Source organism: Macaca mulatta, chromosome 16, assembly GCF_049350105.2.
Source record: "Macaca mulatta isolate MMU2019108-1 chromosome 16, T2T-MMU8v2.0, whole genome shotgun sequence".
Taxonomy (NCBI): domain Eukaryota; kingdom Metazoa; phylum Chordata; class Mammalia; order Primates; family Cercopithecidae; genus Macaca; species Macaca mulatta.
The window spans coordinates 52,002,662-52,029,657 of record NC_133421.1 but is presented as its reverse complement, the minus strand read 5'-3'; the positions used below and the strand labels follow the sequence as shown (position 1 = coordinate 52,029,657).

The 26,996-nt window shown below is 43.7% G+C and overlaps 1 protein-coding gene across 14 annotated transcripts; it reads right to left on the bottom strand.

Annotated features, from left to right (window-relative positions):
- Positions 1–9,457: 9,457 nt before the first annotated feature.
- On the bottom strand, positions 9,458–26,996 carry VEZF1 (vascular endothelial zinc finger 1). Of its 14 annotated transcripts, none has more exons than XM_077970972.1 (8): positions 26,821–26,996; positions 24,716–24,875; positions 23,985–24,196; positions 21,423–22,117; positions 20,595–20,658; positions 19,333–19,534; positions 17,922–18,077; positions 9,458–12,828 (listed from the first exon to the last, which is right to left on the bottom strand). In XM_077970972.1, the coding sequence occupies exons 3-8, from the start codon at positions 23,988–23,990 to the stop codon at positions 12,401–12,403; spliced, it is 1,551 nt and encodes a 516-aa protein (XP_077827098.1). In that variant the 5' UTR covers positions 23,991–24,196; positions 24,716–24,875; positions 26,821–26,996; the 3' UTR covers positions 9,458–12,400. The 14 variants fall into 14 exon arrangements, with proteins under 14 accessions (XP_077827098.1, XP_077827103.1, XP_077827102.1 ...); XM_077970977.1 differs by having other exon boundaries at positions 19,333–19,516; XM_077970976.1 differs by having other exon boundaries at positions 19,333–19,516; positions 24,750–24,875.

The following is a 26,996-nucleotide window of genomic DNA, read 5'->3' as shown; positions in this document are numbered from 1 at the left end:
TATTCTTAACTTAAGCTCTTTTTTTTTTTTTTTTTTAGACAGAGTCTCACCCTGTCACCCAGGCTGGAGTGCAGTGGCACGATCTTGGCTCACTGCAACCTCTGCCTCCTGTTGCCCAGGCTGGCCTCAAATTCCTGGGCTCAAGTGATCCCCCCGCCTCAGTCTCCCAAATGGCTGGGGCTACAGGTGCGCACCAGCATCACCTTGGCTTGCTCCTCATCACTCTAATACTCAATGAATGTTGCCTGTTTTTCTTACTGTCATTCTTCCAATTCCAAGAAAGGATACCTGAGATCAATTTGGTCTAGATGCTCAGATCTGGTTCTTCCCAGAAATGAAGCTCCCTAGAGGAGGTCGTGGGGTGGAGCAGGATGAATATTCCTGTGTGGGACTTGGGAGCAGGTGCTGCAGGTGGAGGAGCCGCATGGCCCTGGTGTCCTGGGGAAGAATCCTCCCTTCTTGGAGGGAGGGAACCTCTGCTGGGCCAGCAAATGGTCAGGGAAGGAGGAGAGAGAAAGCTGGCACTAAATCATTGACCCCTGAACAGGGTTCTGGGCACTAGCTGAAATGTCAACAATGTTTTACTCTTTGGAGGAAGAGCCTCACTTGGGTTGCACAGCAAAGTGGTGGGTGGAGGACCCTATAGAGAGCTGACTTCAGAGTAACTTGTTTCTTAAAAAGAGAAAAGAGAAACCTCCTCCTAGAGGCAGGGCTGAGCCTCTGGGGCAAGAAGACCTTGAAGCTATGGCAAGACTGAATTCCTAGGAGCCAGACCCTCAGCCTCAGGCCTCACACTCCAGTCTATAGAGCCTACTCCCTTTAGGGTAGGGAAGGTAGAGCCCGGGACTCAGTTCAGCTCCATTCTGCAGTCAGGAAAGTGTCACATTATTGTGGCAGGTTGAGAAGCACAGCAGGAGATGGTAGCATAGAGGGGCACATCTACCACTGAGGGACAAGAAGGCTGAACTGAGATTTAAGGGAGCAGGAAGATGTAGTCACTCATTTCTTTATGAATTCATGGATTACTATTTTCCTTCAATTGTGTATAATTTGTTATTATCCTTATCTATTTTGGCTTAGAGTGTTTCGGACTTGGCCATGTGCCAACTCCTGGCATTCTGCTGCTGAATCCTCCTCTTCTTTGAGCACTTCCTTACTTTCTTGTGCAAAGAGACATTTCAACCATCGTGGTAAAGATTTAATTAGATCATCAATGAATGCTAAATCTAAGACAAAATTTTGTTGAGGAGTAGGATATATAGATGGTCTTCAAACGTCTCCCCACAGACTGTTTATTAGTTGCAAGGGCAGGGGACAGTAATTATGTGGTAGAGAAAATGGGTAACACCTTGACCAGATGATCAAAGTTAACATCATGTATGAAGGACAGAGGGACATTGTGTGTCTCCAGATGTAATATCCTGAGGACACGTGGCCTATGCAGTATTCCCGCTGAAAATGTAGAACTTCATCTCTCTCTCTTTTTTTTTTTTTTTTTTTTTTGAGACAGTCTCGTCTGTCACCAGGCTGGAGTGCAGTGACGCGATCTCAGCTCACTGCAACCTCTGCCTCCTGGGTTCAAGTGATTCCCCTGCCTCAGCCTCCTGAGTAGCTGGGACTACAGGCACGTGCCACCACACCCAACTAATTTTTGTAGTTTTAGTAGAGATGAGGTTTCACCATGTTGGCCAGGATAGTCTCAATCTCTTGACCTCATGATCGGCCCACCTCGGCCTCCCAAAGTGCTGCGATTACAGGCGTGAGCCACCATGCCTGGCCAAAACTTCATCTTGATCATGAGGAAAAGCCAGACAAACACAAAATGGAGAATGTTCCATTAAAAACAAAATAAGGCAGGGTCTGTATTTTTTTAATGCCAGCTATGTACATGTTCCAGATTTATGGAGGCTAGAGAGACATGACAACTCAAGAGTGAGCAGTCTAAAAGGATTTGAGCTCTTCTCCCTCACCCTACTGGGTAGGTGGGTGGCGCTCCTTTTCTTCTTAGGAAGGAAAGAGGAGGTCAGGCCTGTGCCAGGCTTGCAGCTAGAGAAGAATGAACTGTGATTGTCAGGACGGTGAGATTATAAGGGGAAGCTGTACAGATGCCTTCTCTGGATGTAGTGAATGTGGGGAATGAAGGAGATGGAATAACCTGACCCTAGACTAGATCTTTTACTGGAATGGAGAAAATGCTGTACAAGACATAATTAGGGCCAGGCTCAGTGGCTCACACCTGTAATCCCAACACTTTGGGAGCCCGAGGCGAGCGGATCACGAGGTCAAGAGATCAAGACCATCCTGGCTCACATGGTGAAACCCCATCTCTACTAAAAATACAAAACTTAGCTGGGCGTGGTGGTGCACGCCTGTAATCCCAGCTACTCGGGAGGCTGAGGCAAGAGAATAGCTTGAAGCCGGGGGGCGGAGGTTGCAGAGAGCTGAGATCTCACCACTGCACTCCAGCCTGGGTGACGGAGCGACACTCCATCTCAAAAAAAAAAAAAAAAAAAGAAAGGAAAAGGACATAATTAGATCAACTAACATAATTGGAATAAGGATGGTAGATTAAATAAAAATATTATATAAATGTAAGTGTATAAAGTTAACTGTGCTGTGGTGTAACAGCATATCTCTATTTTTAGGAAATACACACAGAAATATTTAGGGGTAAGAGCTAATTGATGTATGAAACCCTGGAATGGTTCAGAAAAAAAAAAATGGATAAAGCCCCGTAAGGTGATTAAGCAAGGGATAAAATGTTAGTAATAGGTGAATTTGGGTAAAGGATATATAGGTATTTCTTGTACTATTTTCACTTTTGCAACTTTTTGTAAGTTTTTGTTTCTAAATATATATTGAATATTCCAGGCTCACTTTGTGTTTTCCCTGTCCAAGTCCTGCAATCGGCTTTTTCTCCAAGAGTCCTAGTGAGCAGGAACTTTAGCCACATTTTAAAAGTAGGTGAATGAGAAGAAAGCTTTCCTAGTATGTGGAACAGCATGACTAAAGACAAAGAAATATGAAATACAAGTATAAATGGTAGAAAGGACTGCCGGTGAAAGTGGGTGAAAGGCTAACCCAGCAAAAGGTCTCACCGGATAAAACCGTGGCCTCGCCAGGCGTTGTGGCTCACCCCTGTAATCCCAGCACTTTGGGAGGCCGAGGCAGGCAGATCACGAGGTCAAGAGTTCGAGACCATCCCTGACAACATGGCGAAACCACGTCCTACTAAAAATACAAAAATTAGCCGGGCGTGGTGGTGGGCGCCTGTAGTCCCAGCTCCTCGGGAGGCTGAGGCAGGAGAATCGCTTGAACCCGGGAGAGCGGAGGTTGCAGTCAGCCGAGATCGCGCCACTTCACTCCAGCCTGGGCTACAGAGCAAGACTCCATCTAAACAACAAAACAAAACAAACCGTGGCCTCACCTGGATATGCAAAATGCAGCCCCCACAGTTCCCATAAGCCTGGTCCCATTCAGTCGTACAGCTGTGATTTGGATATGGGATACAATAAACAGACAGATTCAGCCATCCCTGAGGGCCCAACACTGCATTTGGGGGCACGTCATCTGCGGAAACCATATAGCTGAATTGTATCTATTTACATCGAATGAGTACAGCTACCTGTGCAAAGTGCAGAAAGTGAAGCAACATTCGATGTCCAAGCTCCAGCAGAAGAGAAGCAAAGCTTTCTGTGAATGAGATACAGGCCGCCGCCTGCCCAATCAGAACACGGGAGATATCAGCCAATCCCGGCCCGCCGATGCTCTAGTATCGGGCAGGGCCCACACGCCCAAGAGTTGTTTGTCTGTCTCGGGTCCCCTGCAGCCCTACCGTTGGAGGAAGGAGGCAGAGAGGAGGCCAGGAGGTCGGCAGGGTAGATCAGGCCAAATGGTGAGGGGCACCAAGTGCCAGGCCAATGTGGAGCCAGTTTGGGCTCCACAGCAAGGTGATCGATCCAGCCGTGGCAACACTCACATTTGCCTTGTACCCTGCGGGGCTGGTTCCTCTCTCGGATAAGTGAGTCCCCGACGCCTTAGGGAGCGGAGTTGGAGCTGCGAGGGCTGACTCTGGACTGAGCGGGCTAGAAGGATTTGGGCTTCTCTCCTTCATCCCACCTGGCTAGGTGGTGGTGTTCCTTTTCTTCTTAGGAAGGAAAGAGGTCTGGCCTGTGCTGAGCTTGCAGCTAGAGAAGGACGAACGAACTCTTTGATTGTCAGGACGGTGAGATTGCCAGGGGAAGCTGTACAGGTGCCTTCTCTGGATATAGTGAATGTGGAGAATGAAGGAGGTGGAATAACCTCTCTGAAGCAGGATGCACCATCCCCAGATAGGCACATATAGGGTCTCCCAGCCTGGTGACTCTTCCCTGGTCTAATCTGAACACCTCTGGCCTGCCACACCTCTCTAGCCTCCAGTTACCTGCTTTTCAGAAGATGTGCCATCCGTCTCATTTTCTCATTCCTCGGATGAAGCTCGTTCCCCATGCTGGATGCCAACCCCCAAAATCTGAGGTGAGAAAGCAATGCAGGAAGGCAATTCAGCTCCTTTGCAGGTCTGTCAGAGGATGCAATTGGTGCCTTTGAGCAAAATGATGCTGCCATGACCAAAACTGGAAATAGGAGGACCAGATAGAGATGGGCTACATTGAATTCGAGGCTCCATCCTCTGTACCAGGCCCTGGGCTAAGAACTTTACATGCTTCAGATTAAAACTTTACTAGGAGCAGGTGCAGTGACTCATGTTTGTAATCCTAGTACTTTGGGAGGCCGAGGTGGGTGGATCACCTGAGGTCAGGAGTTCAAGACCAGGCTGACCAACATGGTGAAACCCTGTCTCTACCAAAAATACAAAAATTAGCCAGATGTGGTGATATGTGCCTGTAATCCCAGCTACTCTGGAGGCTGAGGCAGGAGAATCACTTGAATCCAGGAGGCAGAGGTTGCAGTGAGCCAAGATTGCACCATCACACTCCAGCCTGGGCAACAAGAGTGAAGCTCCATCTCAAAACAAAACAAAATGAAACTTTACTAGGTTGGATTTATTGTCATGCTTGTTTTACAGCTTATGAAACAGAGGGCAGAGAGGCTCCATAGCTTGCTGAAGGTTACATAGCTTCAAGTGGCACAACTTGGATTTGTACCCAGGCCTCTCAGATGCCAAGTCTCTGCTCTTGATCATAACCCTAAATTACAGCACCTCCCAGTTGTTCCTTATGCCAAATCTCCCTCTGCTCTGGATCCCCTGCGGCCCCTCCTCACTTACCTTGGTGCTTACTCCTGTTTCTGTCCTTGGTACTCGGTTCCTTGTTGCGTTTCAGGTCTCCTGGACATTGGGATTCATCAATACAGGGCAAAATCAGCAACAATCACAGGCTGCCATGAACCCACTAATTTGGAATCAGAGATTTAGGAATGTAGCAAAACTTTTGGAAGCTACGATCCAATTTGGAAACTAGCCTCCCTTCTGGGGATGCTAAACTGCCTCCACCTTTATTTTGATATCTCCCACCTATTCCTGTTATACCAAGGAGGAACAAACTAACTGCCTGACGTTAGTTCAGGCAGGGAAAGGTTTCAGAGGAAGCAACATTTAAATTACACTTTCTGCATGTCTAGGGGTTCACGGTGGAGAAAGAATGTTGGAGGGCTGGTTATGGGGAGAGCATTCTAGGCCTAGAAAACAGCAGAAGCAATGACTGTCTCCTTTCTCTCTCTCTCTTCCCAAAGACTCCCTCCTCCCCATTATTCTACCTCAGAGGTGCCTGATAGCCACAGAATCTCTGGTGTTGACAAGGTGACAGAACTTCCCTTACGTTGACAGGGCCACCCTGGAATCAGGACCTACTCTTTTGGGACAGAGCTCTGGGATTTCAGGAAAGGGTGGGACCCCACTTCTTCCAGCAAGAAGCGGTTCACAGGTCCCCACTCCTAATTACTTGAATCTTGCCTGTTTCTTCAGCTTCTGATTTTTCTCCTTTTTTTTTTTTTTTGAGACGGAGTCTCACTCTGTTGCCCAGGCTGAAGTGCAATGGCGTGATTTAGGCTCACTGCAGCCTCTGCCTCCCGGGTTCAAGTGATTCTCCTGCCTCAGTCTCCCGAGGAGCTGGGATTACAGGCACGCGCCACCATGCCTGGCTAATTTTTGTATTTTTAGTAGAGATGGGGTTTCACTATGTTGGCCAGGCTGGTCTCAAACTCCTGACCTCGTGATCCGCTTGCACTGGGCTCCCAAAGTGCTGGGATTACAGGTGTGAACCACCACACCTGGCCTTTTCTCCTTTATCTGGTGAAGAAAAGCATGTCTTCTTTCCTGCCTATTGGCTGAAACAAAAATCATCACAGCTGGCTCGGAATAGCAGCCTGTCTCCAAGTTTCCTGAGTAATCATGTCTAGTCCAGGGCAGGTGCATGGAGAGGGTGGTCAGGGTAAGTATCTCTTTTCCCTTGCTTAGCTTCTTCCTAACCTCCAAGACTCCCCTTTTTCTTCCTCCATACACATGCAAGACTGATCTCTCTCTAGCTCTTTTCCTGTCACTAACAAATATACGAATTCCTTGGTTCACAGGCAAGGGCCTTGGGGACCCAAGCTCCTTCAAAACAGATCTGTCTGGCTGACTCTGTAGGGATAATAAGCCTCTGGCAGTCCCCAGTTGTCCCTAAGATTGGCAAAGACCTGGCTTCTCATCCCAGTTTTTGAGGATGGCTCTCTTCTCCATGGGCAGCCTCTAGAATTGGTGCATCTGTCCCAGCCTTGCCTGAGCAAGAGAGAGCTGCTGGACCAGTCATTGGAAGGGCATATCGCTCCCTTTCATTCCGCTTGATCTCCTCATTCTCTCAGCTGTCATGCCAAAGGAATAGCTCATTGGCAGAACAGAATATTTTCCTCAAATGTGCTTCTTTAGTTTCTGACACAGCCAGATGCAGGTGGACCTCACTTTGAGGAAACTCCATTAATCAGAGTTCTTCCTACATGGTTAGCAGTTACATACATTACAAAGGAGTCATGATTTTAAGTTCTCATTTTATGTAATTTTGAAAGAGATATTTAGGGGTTGGGAGGGAGGTGGGATGTCAATTTAAGATAATTAGAGATGAAGAAGACTTCTGAAATTATGATGCAAGTCAGTAGTGATAGAGAATCTAAAGTATAAAACTTCCTTCTTTTATCATGTCATGGTAAAAACTATCAGGGCAGGGCTGGCACAGTGGCTCACGCCTGTAATCCCACCACTTCGGGAGGCCAAGGCAGGTGGATCACCTGAGGTCGGGAGTTCAAGACCAGCCTGACCAATATGGAGAAACCCCGTCTCTACTAAAAATACAACATTAGCTGGGCGTGGTGGTGCATGCCTGTAATCCCAACTACTTGGGAGCCTGAGACAGGAGAATCACTTGAACCCGGGAGGCGGAGGTTCCAGTGAGCCGAGATCATACCATTGCACTCGAGTCTGGGCAACCAGAGCAAAACGCCATCTCAAAAACAAACAAACAAACAACAACAACAACAAAAACTATCAGGGTGTTTTTTTTTTTGTTCATTTGTTTGTTTTAAGACAGCATCTTGCTCTGTTGCCTAGGCTGCAGTGCAGTGGCACAATCTCAGCTCACTGCAACCTCTGCCTCCCAGGTTCAAGCAATCCTTATGTCTCAGCCTCCTGAGTAGCTGGGACTACAGGCGTGTACCACCACACCTAGCTAATTTTTGTATTTTTAGTAGACACAGGGTTTTGCCATGTTGGCCAGGCTGGTCTTCAAATCCTTGCCTCAAGTGATCCAGGGTGGGTTTGTAAAGTGATGTGTACTTGACCTTCATGGTCCAGGGCCAAGATCTGGGTCAAGTGCCTATCTTGCGAAGAGGAAGGCTAACTAGCCAACCCCTAATGGGTAGGTCTAAGGAGAGGGCTACCTCATGCAAAGATTCAAAGGAAAGCTCGTGATCCTTCATTCCTTTTTTGGGAACTACATGGGCCTTAGATTGCTCAGAGGTGGGCAACCAAGAGAAGCTGGAATCTGGACTAATGCACAAACTTAGTCAGTATTCTGCCCTGGCATTTACACACTAACCGGCCAGTCCCCACCTTTTTTTTTTTTTTTTTTTTTTTTTTGAGACAGAGTCTTGCTCTGTCACCCAGGCTGGAGTGCAGTGGCACAGTCTCGGCTCACTGCAACCTCCGCCTCCTGGGTTCATGCCATTCTCCTGCCTCAGCCTCCCGAGTAGCTGGGACTACAGGCACCCACCACCATGCCCGGCTAATTTTTTGTATTTTTAGTAGAGACAGCATTTCACCGTGTTAGCCAGAAGAGTCTCCATCTCCTGACCTTGTGATCTGCTTGCCTTGGCCTCCCAAAGTGCTGGGATTACAGAGTGAGACACCGCACCCTGCCTAGCCCCCTATTTTTACAAGAGGAGATTTTCCAGTAATCTGCCAATGTCAGGCCAGCTGTGGGGGAGATTTATAGACCCAAACCAGGGACAAATGGCCTTCTTTCAGGATACAAGACTCTTTAAGGAGGAAGTGGAAAAAGTGCAAGACTGATGGCCAAGACTATTAGGGCAGGGAGGAAAAATTGATTACTGTCCCATGAACAGATTGGACTTTTTGTCCAATGATCCTTGAGTACACTGAAGTGAAAACCTCCACTATCCCCTCTACATCCTAAACCAAGGTCTGTTCAGAGAGGACCAAACTACAGGGCCCCTTGAGATGAGTGGGGACACCTAAACAGCCAGGACTGGAATGATTAACTAGCAACTCGGTGAACTAACACTTCCCTTGTTCCCAGGACAAAAACAGCACGAAGAACACTTTCCTCCAGCTGTGTTCACTGAGTCACTAAAGGACTAAAGCAATTATCACAGGAAGTTTGGAAAGCCTCAATTCTATATAAAACAGATGTAGGTATCCAAAACTTTTTCATTGAATGAAGTGTCACATTCATCCTGATTTGCTCTCTGGTGATACCATCACTCGTCATATCTCCCTTAACAGCCTCGTTGAAGGCAGCAACCATGTCTTAATCAACTTTTCATGCCCCTTAGTGCCTAACAGTGTGTGGCACATTGTTGGTCCTCAGTGGACATCTAATAAATCCAGTTGAACACAAATGGGCAAGGGACTCAGCTTAACACCCCTTTCAACTAAGGAAATTGGGTCCTAGAGCATGAGAAGAAATGTTTTAAACCCATCTTCTCTTTTGGGTAGGACAGGGACCTCAACCTGTGACCACTGCCTCCAGTCCTGGCTTCCTGGGCCTTACCCAAGTTGCTTGGGAGGGTGCACCTACCAAGGGCAGTCTGGTGCCCTTCCACCCTTCAACCAGCCTGATACTGGACCTTTCCTCTCTCCAACCCAATACTGAGATGTGCACACCTGAAAAGAGAGTACTTGAAAAATTTTTCTATTATCAGAGCAAACTGATGAAGCTTCTGAGGTATTAAGCAATCCATCATAACATTTGTGACCGGTTAACTTTAATTTTCAAAATAAATCTGCAGTATTTTGCATGTTAGTAATACAGTGCTGGTATTGACAGGTAAAATCATCATCTGCTTACATAGAAACCTTCATTTAGGAGCACACCGTAGGAGGGGAATGGATACACAATAAAAAGCAAATGCAGGCCAAGCAGCGAAACCTAGAGCATAACAGGCTGGATGTCAAATTTAAGGATTATCTAATACAACTGTTTAGCTGCCAATCTGATAAAGGGGAAGCTCTTAACCAGGTTACAACCAGAAGGGAAAAACATACTCTCCCTTTTCGTAGAGCAGTGGCCGTCGTGCCTTCAACACCTGGTTGAATCAGTTCATCAACATCGAAACTCAATTCCAGTTCCAAGACACAGGAGAATTTCACCACACAACCTATTCGGTCCCCCTTTTCAGTGGCCCACCCACAACCCCCTCCTGCCATCGACTCTCTCCCTCCCAAAAGAAGACATGACGTGGCTTTATTATTGCAGACAAGCTTCTTAAGTGAATAAAGAATGCATACAAAATAGCATTTTAACTGAAGTCATACAATGAAGTCTCACTCCTGTTTATTATACAATGAATTGATAAAACAATTATTTCTAGTATATATCTTTTTTTTTTTTTTTTAGAACTAATACTTTCAGGGTTCTGACAACCACATTCTAGCTTAGGGGTAGGGCCCACACCTGCCCCCACTGAGGACTGCTCCCTGGACCACTGTGGAGGAAGTCTGGGCTGTCTGAATTGTGGATTATGATTGCCAGCCCATCAGAGATAACAGATCCCAGCAGGCAGAGCCAGAACCCAATTTTGGGTCTGCATGCCAGGAAATGTGGACTTCCTCCAAATGTAGCCACTGTGCCTCCCAATTCAGGCCTCAGCAGGGTCATTCTTGGGCTTTCCCTACACGAGTCCTTCCAGTAGTCCACACATAATGCTCTACATATTAAAAACAAACCATTTTTGTACTGTGGATAAGAACAGTTGTAACAAAGTCATAGCTACATATTTTTCTCTACATTTTGTTTATTGAGACAAACTAATTAAAAGGCACAAACATAGGGCATGTTTACATGGACATTATAACAAACATATACATTAAAAGTGTAGGAATGTGTTGCCTTCCTGCTAAACAGAAAGTTCCTAAGCTTTTATATATACAAAAGTTGTACAATTTAATGTCCTAAAGTACAAAAGATCATTTATAAAATTATTTTACACTAAGTACTATTTATTTTATTTTTTTTACTATGTAGTTCAACCCCCTAGAACTGTTTTGTATAATGACACACAGATACCTGTCCCTGATGTAGGAAGTCTGCCTCAGATGCAAGGTATTTTGATGCTTGAACTGACACAGTAGGGTATAAACGGAAATCATCCAGTTTGATAGTCAGTCCTGCAAACATTCTGCAAGATTAACACAACTAATTTCCATTTCTCTTAACTGCAATGATTAAAAAATGAAAAAAACCAAAAACATATTGCAACTTAAAAAAAAAAATCACAGCGTCTTGGTTTAACTTTTTTTTTTTAACACAATGCTTTAAAAACAATGTGTGGCATGATGGTGTAAAGAGTATCTGTTTCCCTAGCTTTTGGTTTCTACTTTATGTACAGAGATAAAATATCCTGCTAAGAAATAAAAAGCACATGTCTCAACGTGCACAATCATTGCTGGGTTTCTACAGGGAGTGCAGACAGCTGTCTCCCTGAAACCACCACAAAGCTGATACAAGTGTTTTCTCAAAGAAAAAAAAAAAGGTGATGTCCATATTTACAAAGTTGAACAAATCTGAGCAATACTTAAGAAACGGAAGGAGAAATTTTAAAAAAGATACACTCTGCATGTTCTGAAGGGGCATATACTACCTAGTTAGTGGTTAGAATAAAAACTGTATACAATTTAATATAAGACATAAACTCTAGTGAGCAACTAACACATCTGTCCCTGTTGTAACATCAACAGGCTCTGATTGGGAGAGAGAGGGGCATATCACATCCCAGTGCCTCCAGCGTCTTCCAATTTAAAGCAATATATTTGAACTGTTCCAAAGTACTCCTTGGCTCCTAAACAGGAGTCCCATTGGCCTCTGTTTGTTAGGAGGCTGCCTGTCCACACACTTGACTTCTCCTCTGTCAGTTGAGGCTTTTCTTAGCAAAACACAATTTGTAGATTTTTTTAAATTTTTTTTTTAAAAAGTCAACTACAATGCTATTTTCCATCGGGATTAATATGCTGAGCAATATTTACATCTCCAAATATCAGGTCACAATCCCTATTATATGTTGAAGTTAGAATGATAAATTATCATATGCTTTGCATATCAGAGCTGGTATCACCTTTCCCATAGGGAATGCTGCCTGAAATTAACATATTCCCAAAGGTAAAATGCATATTCTCTGAAATGCATTTTATTATGACAATGCATGTATTTACTCATAAAAACAATAAACACAGACAATTCTACACTAGCTCTCAATCTGTGGATTTAGAATTTCAGGTTAAAATCAGCCATCCACCTTGTATAGGGAGAAGAGTTCTGCTAGTGTTTACAATAAAGTGATTCCTTGGGATTAGAAATAGTAATGCTGTTTTTTTTTTTTTTTATTTTGAAGTGGGTTCTACTTATTTATGATTGGTTTTAATTCTGGCATTTCATCTTGCCAACTACTATCCTGTTTAAGCAATGTTGTCAGCTAAAAGGAATTTCTGATTAAACTAAAGTGGTCCAGTGATAAGTTACATACACACCCTACTTTGAATAATCCCAGCCAAATTGGAGGAAAATGCTACCACACTCTTATTAACTAATATAACAAAATCTCCCAATTTCATGGTTTACTTTTTGCTTTAATCAACTAAAAGTTAAGTTGCTGGTAAATATTTACTTTAACCCATATTTTGATTTTATAATACTGTTTACCAAGGCGGTGATGTAGGCAAAGCTTGGGGCAAGAAAGGCATGCTCTCTACAGGTCTCATTGCTATATTGAGAGGGGCAGCTAATGTCATAGGCGTGGGCAGATTCATTGGAGATGTGATGGTGACAGGGTGTGCTATATTCACTGGGGCAGTGACGGGAGTGGGGAGGTTGACTGGGGTAGTGAGTGTTAAAGGAGAGGTCATGGATAATGGACTGGTTATAGTTACAGGATGCCCTATGTTCATTGGGCTGGTTATGTTAACTGCACTTGAAACATTTACTGGACTTCTCATGCTCATTGCAGCTGCCACTGTGACTGGGTTTGACATAGTTCCAGACGACACAGAGGATGTTATATTGAATGGAGTAGTGAGAGTCACAGGTGTCGTAGCAGCCGTCGAGGTTTGGCACAGGTTAGCAGCTTCTAAAATAAGAAGACAAAAGGGTCTTTAGATTCTCAAAACAGTGAGCAAAATTCACAAACAGTTTCTGAATCAATTTCTTTTCATTAAAAATGTCAAACATTTAATCAAATTCCAGTTTTCTATCAAGTGGTCAACAGAACAGAGGGTCTTTCTGAGCACAAGCCTGGGGGCCAGGGATCCCAGTGTATGAATCACCTTCTGATGCTATACCTCCTGTAAGGACTTAAGCAACTTGTTTAGCCTTGCACTTTAGGTTTCAAGTTCAGATTTACTTACCTACCTCACAATGATGCTGAGAGGATCAGTTAACTTCTGCAGTGCAGGGCTAAGTGTTCTCACTACTACTTCATGCAGTTCCTCTGAGTACTAAAAACTTTCCTGGGAAGAGCCAACCTCCAGCAGGCCAGGCTAAAGAGCTTGTTTACACAGAGCTGGGCCAATGGTTACACAATAACAGATAATCAGAAAAATCTTCTCATAAGGCACACTGTAACTAGCACAGAGAGGTGTGCATACTCAATAAGTATGTTAAAGCCTGAGACATGAAGTCACATTCTGTTAAGGTTTTAAAAATGCATAACTGGGGAACGATAAACAAGCTATTTTAGTATCATCTGTTTGTTTCAGTTTTAGAAATATGTTTCAGTTAAATAATCTTATTCTTTCTGGTTATGTCTCTTAACTACATTAGGAAAGAAAAAAAACACTCCTCAATAAGTTCATGTTCTCCTCACTCCCATTTCTTCTTCTGTTTCTGATGTTGATACAATCACCTATTTTATGCCTAGTATCTTTAACTCTACATATTACACATACCACCAAACATACTAAAGAGAACTAGCTAGGCAAGGAGACCCTGCAGTGAGTTAGGGGTCCCTGGTCCTTCTAACCCAACAAAACCTGAACACTTTTTTTTCTGGGACAGGGTCTCCTTCTGTTGCTCACGCTGGAGTGCAGTAGCATGATCATGGCTTACTGCAGCCACAAACCTTCAAGGCTCAAGTAATCCTCCCACTTTAGTCTACCAAGTAGCTGAGACTACAGGTACGTACCACCATGCCCAGCTAATTTTTGTGTTTTTTGTAGAGATCGGGTTTCACCATGTTGCCCAGGCTGGTCTCCTCCTAGGCTCAAGCGATTTGTCCACCTCAGCCTCCCAAAGTGCTGGGATTAAGGTGTGAGCCAAGTCTACACACTTCTTAAAAAATACTTCTCTGGGCCGGGCGCGGTGGCTCACGCCTGTAATCCCAGCACTTTGGGAGGCCGAGGCGGGCGGATCACAAGGTCAGGAGATCGAGACCACGGTGAAACCCCGTCTCTACTAAAAATACAAAAAATTAGCCGGGCGCGGTGGCGGGTGCCTGTAGTCCCAGCTACTCAGGAGGCTGAGGCAGGAGAATGGCGTAAACCCAGGAGGCGGAGCTTGCAGTGAGCCGAGATCGCGCCACTGCACTCCAGCCTGGGCGACAGAGCGAGACTCCGTCTCAAAAACAAACAAACAAACAAAAAATACTTCCCTGGCCGGGCGCGGTGGCTCAAGCCTGTAATCCCAGCACTTTGGGAGGCCGAGACGGGCGGATCACGAGGTCAGGAGATCGAGACCATCCTGGCGAACATGGTGAAACCCCGTCTCTACTAAAAAAATACAAAAAACTAGCCGGGCGAGGTGGCGGGCGCCTGTAGTCCCAGCTACACAGGAGGCTGAGGCAGGAGAATGGCGTAAACCCGGGAGGCGGAGCTTGCAGTGAGCTGAGATCCGGCCACTGCGCTCCAGCCCCGGCGACAGAGCGAGACTCCGTCTCAAAAAAAAAAAAAAGGCCGGGCGCGGTGGCTCACGCCTGTAATCCCAGCACTTTGGGAGGCCGAGGCGGGCGGATCACAAGGTCAGGAGATCGAGACCACGGTGAAACCCCGTCTCTACTAAAAATACAAAAAATTAGCCGGGCGCGGTTGTGGGCACCTGTAGTCCCAGCTACTCGGGAGGCTGAGGCAGGAGAATGGCGTGAACCCGGGAGGCGGAGCTTACAGTGAGCCGAGATCGCGCCACTGCACTCCAGCCTGGGCGACAGAGCGAGACTCCGTCTCAAAAAAAAAAAAAAAAAAAAAAAAAAACTTCCCTTCAAGGTAACATCCCCAACCCACCCCTCAACAAAAATTCAGCACCAGAAAACAGCAGTAAAATGATGGGTAGGCTAGCTGTGACTTGGCTGTCAAAATGGAGAAACATACTTGAACTAACGATAGAGATCTGTATGTGATCCACAAAGGTGTTATCACCGCAGGGGGACCCTTGAGTTAAGCAGCCCTTACTTGAGCAATACAATGTAACTTTGGCATACACCATTCTCCCTATCAGGGATTCCCAAACCTGGGTGATTATCAAAATCAACTATCTAGAGGACTTCAAAAAATAAAAAAGGACTCCAGGAGAATCAATAGTGAAATTTAGATAATTTAGATGCAACCTGGGAAATGTGTATTTTTAAAAAGCTTCCCAGATGATATGATCATCAATCAGGTTTGAAAACTTACGTTAGCTTATTTAGGCCTAATATTTAAAGGGATGCTGTAAATTCAAGTTTAGGTTTTCAGGTCAGGAGTCTCCTCTCCCCTAAAATGTGACATTTACTAATATGAATACAGAGGTTTCTAACATCAGTGGTCTTTTCCAGAGAGATTCACGCTATGAATGGGAATACAATAACATTTTGTTTCATGGAAGTCAGAAGATGAGCTAAACAATCAAGTCTTATTGTGCAAGCAAACTGAAATGCAATACCAAATAGAGGAGTACACCAAGAGAGAGAATGAGAGAAAACCAATTCACTTTAAGGTGCTGGGAGTATTGCTGAGGATATTCTCCGCCTGCTTTCACCAAAGAATTTTTACTTTCTTATTTGCTGACCCCCTTACCTCCTCCTCCGTGTTTTCTTTTTAATCTAAGTGACCTTTTACTATGACTTAAACATTTTTACTCCTTATCTAAGTAAAATACCCTTCATAATATACTTTCAACGCACTATACAATTACCATAGCACTACACTTTTTCCTCCCCATTGCCAGTCCCCTCTCCCCATTCTAACACAAAAGTTGTTTTTTTTTTTTTTTGAGATGGGGGTCTCAATCTGTTGTCCAGGCTGGAGTGCAGTGATGCAATTGTAGCTCACTGCAGCCTCAAACTCCTGGGTTCAAGCGACCTTCTCACCTTAGCTTCCTGAGTAGTGGGGACTATAGACACGCACTGTCACGTCCGGCTAAATTTTTTTTTTTTTTTTTTGAGTTTTTGTAGAGATGGGGTCTTGCCATGTTGCCCAGGCTGGTCTCAAACTCCTGGCCTCAAGTGATCCTCCCACCTTGGCTTCCTGAAGTGCTGGAATTATAGGTGTGAGCCATCACACCTGGCCAAAACATTTTATTAAAATAATGACAAATCTTCAAATGGAAGCTAGGAACAAGCAGCACCTGAGGAATGGTGGAAAGCCTATATGGACTGCTGTACTCTTTTCTTCCAATGCCAGTAAATGTATGAAAAAGAAAGCTGACTGAGCCTGGTGGCTCATGCCTGTAATCCCAGCACTTCGGGAGGGCGAGGCGGGCGGATCACCTGTGGTCGGGAATTTGAGACCAGACTGACCAACATGGAGAAACCCTGTCTCTACTAAAAATACAAAATTAGTTGGGCATGGTGGCATATGCCTGTAATCCCAGCTACTCGGGAGGCTGAGGCAGGAGAATCGCTTGAACCCAGGAGGTAGAAGTTGCAGTGAGCCAAGATCACGCCATTGCACTCCAGCCTGGGCAACAAGAGCGAAACTCCATCTCAAAAAAAAAAAAAGAAGAATGCTATTCCTTTTATTTTTATCCAGGTATAGGAGGTTTAGAGATCACTCTGGCCAGGTGCGGTGGCTCATGACTGTAATCCCAGAACTTTGGGAGTCTGAGATGGGTGGATCACTTGAGATCAGGAGTTCAAGAGCAGCCTGGCCAACATGGCAAAACCCTGTCTCTAGTGAAAATACAAAAATTAGCCAGGTGTGGTGGCACACACCTGTCGTCCTGGCTACTCGGGAGGCTGAGGCACAAAGGAGGTGGAGGCTGCAGTGAGCCGAGATCACGCCACTGCACTCAAACCTGGGCAACAGAGCGAGAGACTGTCAAAAAAAAAAAAAAAAACAGAAGGGATCACTCTGAGGGCCACGCTACACGAAGCAAAGAAGCAAAAGATGGAAGAAACTACACAGAAAAGGAATTACATACAGAGGAGCCCACAGATAGAGCATTCCTTAACATTTAACATAGTAAGACACTGCAGAGGTGGAGGAGGAAGAAGGAATTTACAAATCTGCCCTTTGGCTCATGGTACATTGACAAAATGATTCATTTGAAATGGCTGCACAATAGTCCAGAAGCCAAAGCTGTACTAGTAAGTTGAAAAGTATATTGAAAACTGATATTCCAACTGATTTGTTAGAAGATACACACGAGAGAAAAGCAAATCATTTAAAATTTTTTAAGCAATTACAGTAAAGTCCTCAGCAGCAGAAGACTAGGTATGTTAAGGCCAGCCATAGTGATGGACTGAAGGAGATTTAAGGGTGTGACCAAGAGAAAAGACATCAACACTATAGAATCTGAAACATGTAATAAATAATACAATGAAAAAGAACACTAAAGAGCAAAAATAGCACAGTTGTAAGAAAATGAACTTATGTACACACACGGATATCCACCTCTAAAAGTGGGAATATTTTAGAAAGGTTAAAAAAAAACCCACAATGCATGGAGATTGACATCAACTTGAAAATAAAAATGCAACTCTGGGCATAGCAAAGGACCAATTTTGGCTCCAAGTTTGTAACAAAAAGTAAATCAAAAGAAAGAACATGATAGAAGTACTGAGAACTTTTAATTCCTAGTAATAACTTATCTGCCAATAACTATACTTTACCAGATAGTTCCCAGCATGCACTATTTCCATGTTTCCATTAAGCTACATTTCCTAAAACTGTGGCTTCTCTACTTTGATCACTTGGCATACTAAATGAAAACACTTCTCTAGCCATATTTTCAACAATGGAAGCTGTGCCTTACCTTTCTTCCTTGCTTTAACAGCTTCTTCCCACAGTCTCAGTGTTTCTACCTGCTTTCCTGGCCAGCTTGTCACATGTTGTTGTTGTTGTTGTTGTTGTTGCTGCTGCTGCTGCTGCTGCTGCTGCTTTTGGTTACTGGTCTCTTCACTCATGCATGCTATTACAAAGACAAACCAAAAACACTGTATTTACCTGTAAAACTGTTGCCGTTTTTTTTTTCAAAATTGACTTCTCATGCTTCTGTGATCTTAACCATTTAACCTGATAGCTCTTAGTAAGTGCATCTTTCCTATTGCTGTGTCTACATTGGTCGAAACAAACAAGCACTAAAAAGTCTAGAGAATTAGCGAAAAACAATATAAAAGAGAAAAGGAATCTTTGCTATAAAAAAAAACCAAGTGTCAAAAAAAAACAAACCAAGTGTCTTTAAAAATGGAAGTTTGATAATATTAATATAGGACTAATCAACATTCAACAAAATATTTTTTACTTGACCACAACAATGTACACTAAAAGTGCATGTTTATAGGTCGGGTGCAGTGGCTCACGTCTGTAATCCTAGCACTTTGGGAGGCCAAGGCAGGTGGATTGTCTGAGCTCAGGAGTTCGAGACTAGCCTGAGCAGCACGGTGAAATGATGTCTCTATGAAAATACAAAAAAAGTAGCTGGGCATGGCGGTGTGCGCCTGTAATCCCAGTTGCTTGGGAGGCTGAGGCAGGAGACTCGCTTGAACCTGGAAGGCAGAGGTTGCAGTGAGTCGGGATCGTGCCATTGCACTCCAGCCTGGGCAACAGTGCAAAGATTCCATCTCAAAAAAAAAAAAAAAAAAAAAAGAAGTGAATGCTTATAAAGTACAACACACTAGATAACAAACCCAACATACTTACAAAGAAGCAAAAATGGATAGATATAACACACATTAAGTTTTCTTCCCCATTCTCCTGTGGCCACCTATTTTTTTGAGAATTTGATGTTTTTACTGCATAAAATACATATATAATAGAATAAAGGATTAGGAAAATGCCTTCTTCTAGTGGTTAGGGCAATCTTAAAAGAAAAATCCTGGGTGAATGCAAGTATTCTATCTTCAACTCTGAATTTAAGGCAAGCAAAACATTTAAACCTGCAAGTGGATATGATATCTCATTTCTCTACAGATTTGGGTTTGAAAAGCATGCTTATTAACACTGCTTTCACCTTAGAGGTTATTAGCAGCTTATCAATTCTGTTTGCATACATGAAAGTAAAGCATAGTTCTGACACAAATATATTCTGTCCATTGTTGCCTGTTTGCACATGTTGGCAATAGGAGGAAACATATAAACATATTAATACCTTTGATACATTATGAAAACATGCATATTTCACCAATCTGAAATATAAAAGAAATAAAATCTGAAGCACCACCTACTTTTACTGATGCCTTGTTTACATGTATTACAGTTGATACTTTGGCTCTGCCCATGAGTCTTTAAGTGGCTGGTGATGTATGCTGCACTCAGGAGCTTCCCACAGATGTTACATGATACCTTGCCTTCGTGGCGCACCATGTGTGTCCGCAGTCTGTCTTTGGTGGCAAAGGCAGCAGTGCATGTCTGCATGAGGGAGGAAAACTTTTTTTAAATATAGACTATCCTGTTCTACTCATTTTAAAGCACGTTATATTCTATGCATTACCCTATCCACATATGCAAGCTGACAACTAGTTTAATTTTAATTGCATATGTTACCTAGAATCATAATCATAATAAAACACTTGATAAATTTTAGACTCTTCCATTTTAAAGGAAGAAAATACATCAACACAGAGTAGCACAAAAAATTAAGCTTTAGGGTAAGTTAAACCTGGGTTTAAGTTGAGCTCCACAATTTACTAAACAGCATAATGTTGAACAAGTTGGTTAACCTATCTGAAGGTTTCTTCATCTGTAAAATGGGGATAATAACATCTCTCACAAAATTACTAGTGGATTAAGAAGAGCCTGGTATACATAGCAGGCACTCACTCAATGACACTAGCTTCCTTCCTCCAATTAGATCTTTCTTAGAATTCAAATCATTTACTTAATAAAATCAGTCATTAACAAACTTAACTGAAAGGTGCACTAAAAGACTTCCAGCAACAAACTAGAATTACCAATGCCTAAAACGGTCATTTGATTTAGCAAAATTCTTAATCTTTTCATTATTATAACTGATGTCAAATAAAATCATTAACTGGAATGGATTTTTAAACAACTAGAAAATGCTCCAATTTGGTAATAACAGACAAAAATCCGGTAAGTGATAACATTTGGGAGAAAAATTCATTATTTTCTCCTATTACAGTTAAAACATCTTCAATAATCAACCCAGAAATTAAAGGCCTTTATTCCTTTATTCATTTCAAATACACAACCACCTTTGCAAGACCGTAACGTTTTTTTCCTAACAAAAAATACTATTGCCCAAAGAAAGGGAAATATAGCTTAACAAAAACAACACACTTAAATTTTTAAATGATCTTGCTTTACAGAAACAGAGGCTGTCAGTTATATTTTATAAAACTAGAAGTCAAATGGGCCACATTTACTCAGGTCAGTGATTTTAAGACTATTCAAGACTGGTGAGATTCAACTGCTTCAGACCTTCTGGATAAGTGCTACACTAAGGATAAGTCATTTTAACTCTTACTTGGCATTTGAAGGGTCTTTCTGTTGAATGGACATGTTTTACGTGACAGCTTAAGTGGTCAGGCCTGTGAAAAAGAGAGTTTCAACAGAAGATATAATCGAACACACAGAGAAATGCTATTTATGTGATGCTTACATGCTTGGCAGATTGGGAGGGGGTGCATTTTACAGAAAGCTAGCAGAATTACCAACCTCCCTCCCCCAGTGCAAGTCTCCTTCCCTCTCTTACCATAAACAAAGTCTCAGGCCTCTACTTGTTAATTTTCTCTCCTAGTCAACATCAGATCATATTGTCTTGATTCTTTACAATCACAAAATACCTGAAGTTTTACTCTTAACACCTGCCAGAAACAGCTACCACTATACTAACTCTAAAAACTTTAAAAAATGAAAATTAGTGAAATGTTGGTGCTTTCAGAAAAATGAAAAAACAGTCTAAAAGTTTAATTAAGAGCATCCAAAGTCATACCAACTTCCAAGAAATGTTACTTTAATTTGCACAGTGACCCTCATGTCTAGTGCCCCAACTGAACTGAAAACTGGTGGTTTTGCAGTGATAAGTATTCATGTTCCAAATGAAAGCCTGAGTCCAGCGAGGCACTTGTTAAGTGAAAAAAACAGGTTAATCACTATGTCACCACTTGTCAATCACACCAAACTGGGGTTAGACCTGAAGGTGTTAATACTTCTTTATCTATCACCAATCTCCTCTAATAACACAGGTCTGTCCACATCTGTTCTCACATAAAAATTCTAGATCACATGGAGACAAAACTGAAGTACACTGATACCATAATGAAACAAAGCAAAGCAAAGCAAAATGCAGTACCTTGAGAAGCCTTTCCCACAAACACTGCAAGTATAGGGTTTGGTGATGCCTCCTTCATGAGACCTCACATGGTAAGTCATCCGGTCCTTCCTCTTGAAGCGCTGATTACAAATAGGACACTCGAAGGGCTTCTCATCTGAATGGGAGAGCTTGTGCCGATTGAGATGGTACACATCTCGGAAGGCCTTCCCACACATCTCACAAGCATGGTTCTTCTTGACAGGCTTACTGGGTTTCTTGACAGATTGGGTCACCGGCATAGCTGTGGTGCTGGCACTGCTACTGGGGTTGGTGCCCGAGGAAGATGTAGTGACTGTTGACAAGATGCCTGCAATGGTCGAGACCAACGAAGTTCGGCTGCTGTCCCCAGCGATGGTAGAAATAAGGGGAACCACCGTGGTGGGGGTTTTCTTTGGCCGGGACACCAACTTGATCCCTGTGTGGCAGGATTCGTGGCGCCTCAGGTGATAGCTGTCCCTGAAAGCTTTACTGCAGTAAGTGCACACAAATGAAGTTTTGGGTTTTTCTTTTTTAATCCCAATGGCATCCTTTAATGTTTCTGGTGCACCCTGAGGTTTCTGAGTTATTGGTATTGGAAGCAAGGGTTTCTGATCAGGGGGCTCCACAGCAGAGCTCAGGAGGGGCAGCAAACTGTTCTGTGCTGCCTGCTGTTGGTGATGGGAAGCTTCATGGGCCTAAAACCAAACATTTACACTTCAGAAACTCAGCCTCTCACAAAGGCCTTCGAAATTCAACATGCTCCAGACAATAGAGACTAGAAGAAACAGTCAAAGAACCTATCAGCTACTCTGCAGTGGTAATCCAGCAACCACCTAGTTACTCTAAGAGCTCACAATACAAAGCATTGAAAAATCACTGTGCAGACACAAAACTTTTGCAACTAAGTTGCTGACAGTGATCTTGCTTTTAAACAGCTGACTAAACTACACACTATCCTGGTTCATAAGGGACAGACCAGCTGATGAAATCAGTTTGCATTAGTCTGTCAGTGCTAAAACCAAGTTTAAATAACATATTAAAAAAAAAAAAAAACACTCCAGATTTAAGTATTTAATAGTACCTTACTGCAGCAACACACACATACACACTCACGTACACACAATAACATAATCATCTATTTGTCTATCACCCAGAAGAAAAGCATCATGTCTATCAGAAAACTCAGATTGAGGAAGGGGCTGTTGCTAAGTGATGAAAGAAATCTAGTTCTCTAAACACATTTGCTAGTTGTTAACTTTAAGTTTTCACTTGACTACTAAAAGGTTTAGTTGAAACAAAATCTGCTATTAAGCAACCTGGAAGGCATCTGTGAAGGTAGCCCATAGCAAAACACCTGTCAGTTGTTTCTCAGATTATTTAATTGTATACTGAAGTCTGCATCTTTCAGCAACACTAGCTGTTCAAATCCCAAACTCTCAAAGACAGACTAATGAGAAAAACAAACTATAAACACTTATATTCCTTTCATATTTATCTTCTTCCAGCAGTTGTAGGTTTCAATAAAGTATTAGACATTTGCTGTTATGATGTGCTTCTCCACTCCCAAAACTGGAGGCTGCACACTGTAAATTCTTTTGGCTGCACTGAAACCAAAATTTCACCATGGATCAGGTTCTTGGCATTTATGAGTAGTTCCTCTCTTGGTTCTGATACTTTCAAAATTCTCCATACTGATAAACATTTAGGAAATGATGGAAAAAATTCCTGAAATAGTTCTTCCTAATATGTTGTTCTTTACCAACATTATTTTTGAAACTCTTGACAGTGAGCCCAAGCCCCTATGCTTTGAGTTTTGTAATCCTAATAGGATGCATGCACTCAAGAGGAGTTTCAAATATTTTAAGCATACAATGTCCTACTAGGGGACCATCCCATCATCTTAGACACTTTAGACAGTTATTTACCCTTCTTACTCTATAACCACAAGTCCCACAGCTAACTTGATTAAGGACGAAAAAACAAGGAGAAACGCACACACTCACTCACAGCTCCTCCTCTGATGGGTAAGAACATCTACCACACGTTGCTCTATGTTTACTTGGTGGCAGCATAACAGTTAAGCCTGGAACTCGTCTCCCCCAAATGATTAGGAGGTGTAATATCCAGAGTGCTCAGTTTCAATTTAATAATTTTGATGTAATCACCCTTTGAGTCCTGGAAGCATTCTCAGAAATTATGTGGTTACTTATGAGTCTCTTTCTGGACTTACTGCTCCTAGCAAATTACAGTCCGCTTTTAATCTAATTTGTGAAGCTCCTGTAAATGCAAGGGTCTATCAACCCAGGTGACATCAGTAGGAACTTACAGAATTTGGACTCCAGTCGTAATCCCTTTTCCAACCTGGCTGTAGGATACTCAAGTTTCCATACAGTATACAAATAGTTAATAGCTGAAGATAGCTGAAGATATACAATTTCAAAGGCTAACAGATCAGATAATAGGGAATGCAGATCTTCTGGACAAAGTTCAGACTTATAGCATTTAGAGGCATTTTTCAACTCTAAACAACCATTAGTACGATGGAGTACTAAAAGCACTTACTGCCATTTTACCAATTCAGATGTCTGTGGCAACATAAAGTATTTTTACAGCATTGCTGAAGCTCACTCTCACACGAGGGTCACACCAGGTCCCTGCTTCTTGGGTGAAATGCTGTAGAACCACTACAGGAATCACTCTCTGAGGATTCCTAGGATCCCCACACTTCTACATGAAGCCTTCTAAGGGGGAACTGGGTTTTCCCAACTTGTTCTCTGGGGGAGAGACAGAGTAAAATAACAACCACAGCCAGCCTTCAGTGAAGTGATTTATTTTAAAAATATAACTTCTGGGTAGGCTTTTGTTTGACTAGCATTATCAAACCAAAGTTTTAATTTTATATCCCATCTCTTTCAACTGCAAGGCTTTTTAACCTTGCCCAAGCTTTCCTTTTCCTGGGGCTGGCAAGAAACAAAACAGAAATGTTATTTCATCACCCAGGGTAGTAGGATATGGCACCATGAAATCTCCAGTGCCAGAGGGTAAAAGATTTTGTACTGAACAAATTAACATCGGTGAGTCATATCTTGAATGTCCTGTTAGAAGAATCATCCATCAAACATTTTAATAGCTATAGCTTTCACTTTCCACCAAGTTATCTGGAAAGCAAGCAGGTATTAAATTCTTTTAAAATATAAATTCAACAGGATGCTCCAGGAAACAAACAAGATAACTTAACTCCATATCCCCAGTGAAAATTACTTAAAACCAGAACTGATTAAGTCTATTCATACCTTTCCATAGAAAAGACTGAAATATTCTCTTTACCCATTCAACTGCTCTCGGCTCTAAATTTTAAGTTTTCCAACAAATTTCACTGCACACATTGCCAAGCCCAGGATCAAATATTTGTTTTCACACTTCTCCATCAGGTGGAAAAAAAGATTTTAATAGCTGAAAAAAATTAAATAATATAAAATCCAATTAAAAAGTTGATCAATAAACGCTTGGCATTTGTTTTATCCAGGTGAAAAAATAATTTTTAAAAAGTATTTCAAAAGATTTTTCAACCAGCTTTCCAAAGATGCGTTATGGGTTTTTCCTTTACATGAAGAACTTTTTTTTTTTTTTTTCAATCTGTATAGACACCATGCTTAATATGGTTTTTAATCACATAAGAAAAACACTTCAGTGGCCCATCAATCCCATATTTTAAAATGACTATTTGAGCTTTTTTCTGGGGAAAAGTATGTGCCACCTTTACACCAACCTGGATGCATGCTAGTTATATATCATTTCTTTTCCAATGCATTTTCAAGTTGGTTTATCACATTATTAGCAAGCTCATCAAAGTACAATAAAACAACACTGACCAGAATGAGAAAAGGGGGAAGTTCATGAATTCCATAATGTTGGGTATTTTCAATTTTAAGAAGCCCAAATATATTTTCGTAACTACTTAAAGATCAAATTGCCCACATGTGAAAAAATACGTCTTAAAACAAAAGGCCAGTCTACACAATAGGTAATTTCTGAGTTATCCAAATCCCTACATTAACTCCACTAGGATGAATCCAGTGGCTGGGAGAATAATTTTTTGAAAATTCTGCATCCGTTCCTGTTAGTTCCAAAAGGTATCAAGCGCCCCAGCTACGCGTTTGGGATTTCACCAAGTATTCAAAGGAAAATAACTCAGAGAGGCGGGAAGAACGCACTTAAAAGTGACGAGCTTCCTAACCTCCTCCAGTTCCGAAGTTTCCTCGTGAGCTCATCGCTACTGCCCACTAAATGCTTCGTTTGCAAATAGAAAGGAGTAGGAAAAAAATAAGTTCCAGCCTAGATCTGCCAAAGAGGGGTCCCCCATCTAAAGTGGGCGGGCAAGAGAATTGCCAAAACAGATCGGCTACAGTCACTTTCAAGTTTCTTGCAAAAAAGCGAAGACCAACATCCCAGAGAGTGACTCATCTGGGGGCTTTGTAAGCGGACTTTGTTTGCTCTCTCCACTTGGAGGAAACGTTCGAGGTGGGCCGAGAAAGAAAAGCGATTCGGGAGAAGGTCGGGCCTCCAAGAGTCCCGGCCCCCACCGCTCCCCCCGCCCCGGGCCGGCCCGGCTAGGGGATTCCCCGGGCTCAATGGGACGGCGGGAGAGCTGGACAGAGGGAGAAGGTGTCAGCTGCCAAGGCTCGGCTGAGGCTTGGGAAAGAAAAAATGTAAATCCAGTGAAAAAGTTTGGGGAGGGGATACACACTCACAACATCCTCCCCCCCCCCCCCGAACTGGGTAAACACGAGAGGGGTGGTGGCGGTGAGGGGGAGTGGCGGGGAACACAGGGATACCCGCTATTCGCGGGGACACGAGAGGGGGTCAGAAAGTCAACACAGGCACGCACACACACAAAAAGAAGAGGGAGATGAAAAGAGAACAAGCGAAAGATGGATGAAGTGGCGGGAGGGGACTCAGAGCAGGACCTGGCGACCTCCTCACCCCACCGTGCCGGACCGGGCCGGCACGCAGTGGCCCAGCAGCCCGCGCTATCCAGCGGCCCGGCGCCCTCCTTTCTCTGGGCCGCGGGGTGGTGACAGCGACCGGCCTCCTCCCTTCCCCTTCAGGGCGGGAGGGAAGGGTGTGTGTGAGTGTGTGTGTGTGCGTGTGTGTGCTGGGGGGCCCCCGGGTTCACCCCGAGGCCTGCTCTCTCCCCCGCACCCCGTGAGGCCGCCTCCTTTCACCTCAGCAGCCCCGCTCCGCCGGGGCGGGCGGGCGGGCGGAAAAACAAAGGGGGATTAAGGCCGGGCCGGAGAGCGGAGCCGGGAGGGAGGGGAGGAGGAGCGCCCGCCCGCCCGCCAGCCCGGGGCCCGGCCCCCCTGTCCCCCCCGTGCCCCCCCGGGGGGGCCCCCAGTACCTGGAACAGGAACGCGGTCCAGTTGGCCTCCATGGCTGCGGCGGCCGACCCCCCTCCTCCCCACTCCCCCCGCTCGGGGAGCCTCCTCAGCCGGAGGAGGCGACAACAAAGCGGCGGCGGCGGCGGCGGCAACGGCAGCGGCGGCTCCTCAACATGGCAGCGCCGAGCGCGGCCAC

Bases quoted from the DNA above. Each gene is read 5' to 3' on its own strand.
- VEZF1 (XM_028836300.2), bottom strand. From the start codon at position 26,853: ATGGAGGCCAACTGGACCGCGTTCCTGTTCCAG. The intron at 20,659-21,422 runs GTACTGCATTTT...TCTTTTTCACAG, and splicing joins TGTGGGAAAGGCTTCTCAAG to GCCTGACCACTTAAGCTGTC. The intron at 19,535-20,594 runs GTAAGAGTTAAA...ATTTAAAAAAAG, and splicing joins AAAGACCCTTCAAATGCCAA to TTTTCCTCCCTCATGCAGAC.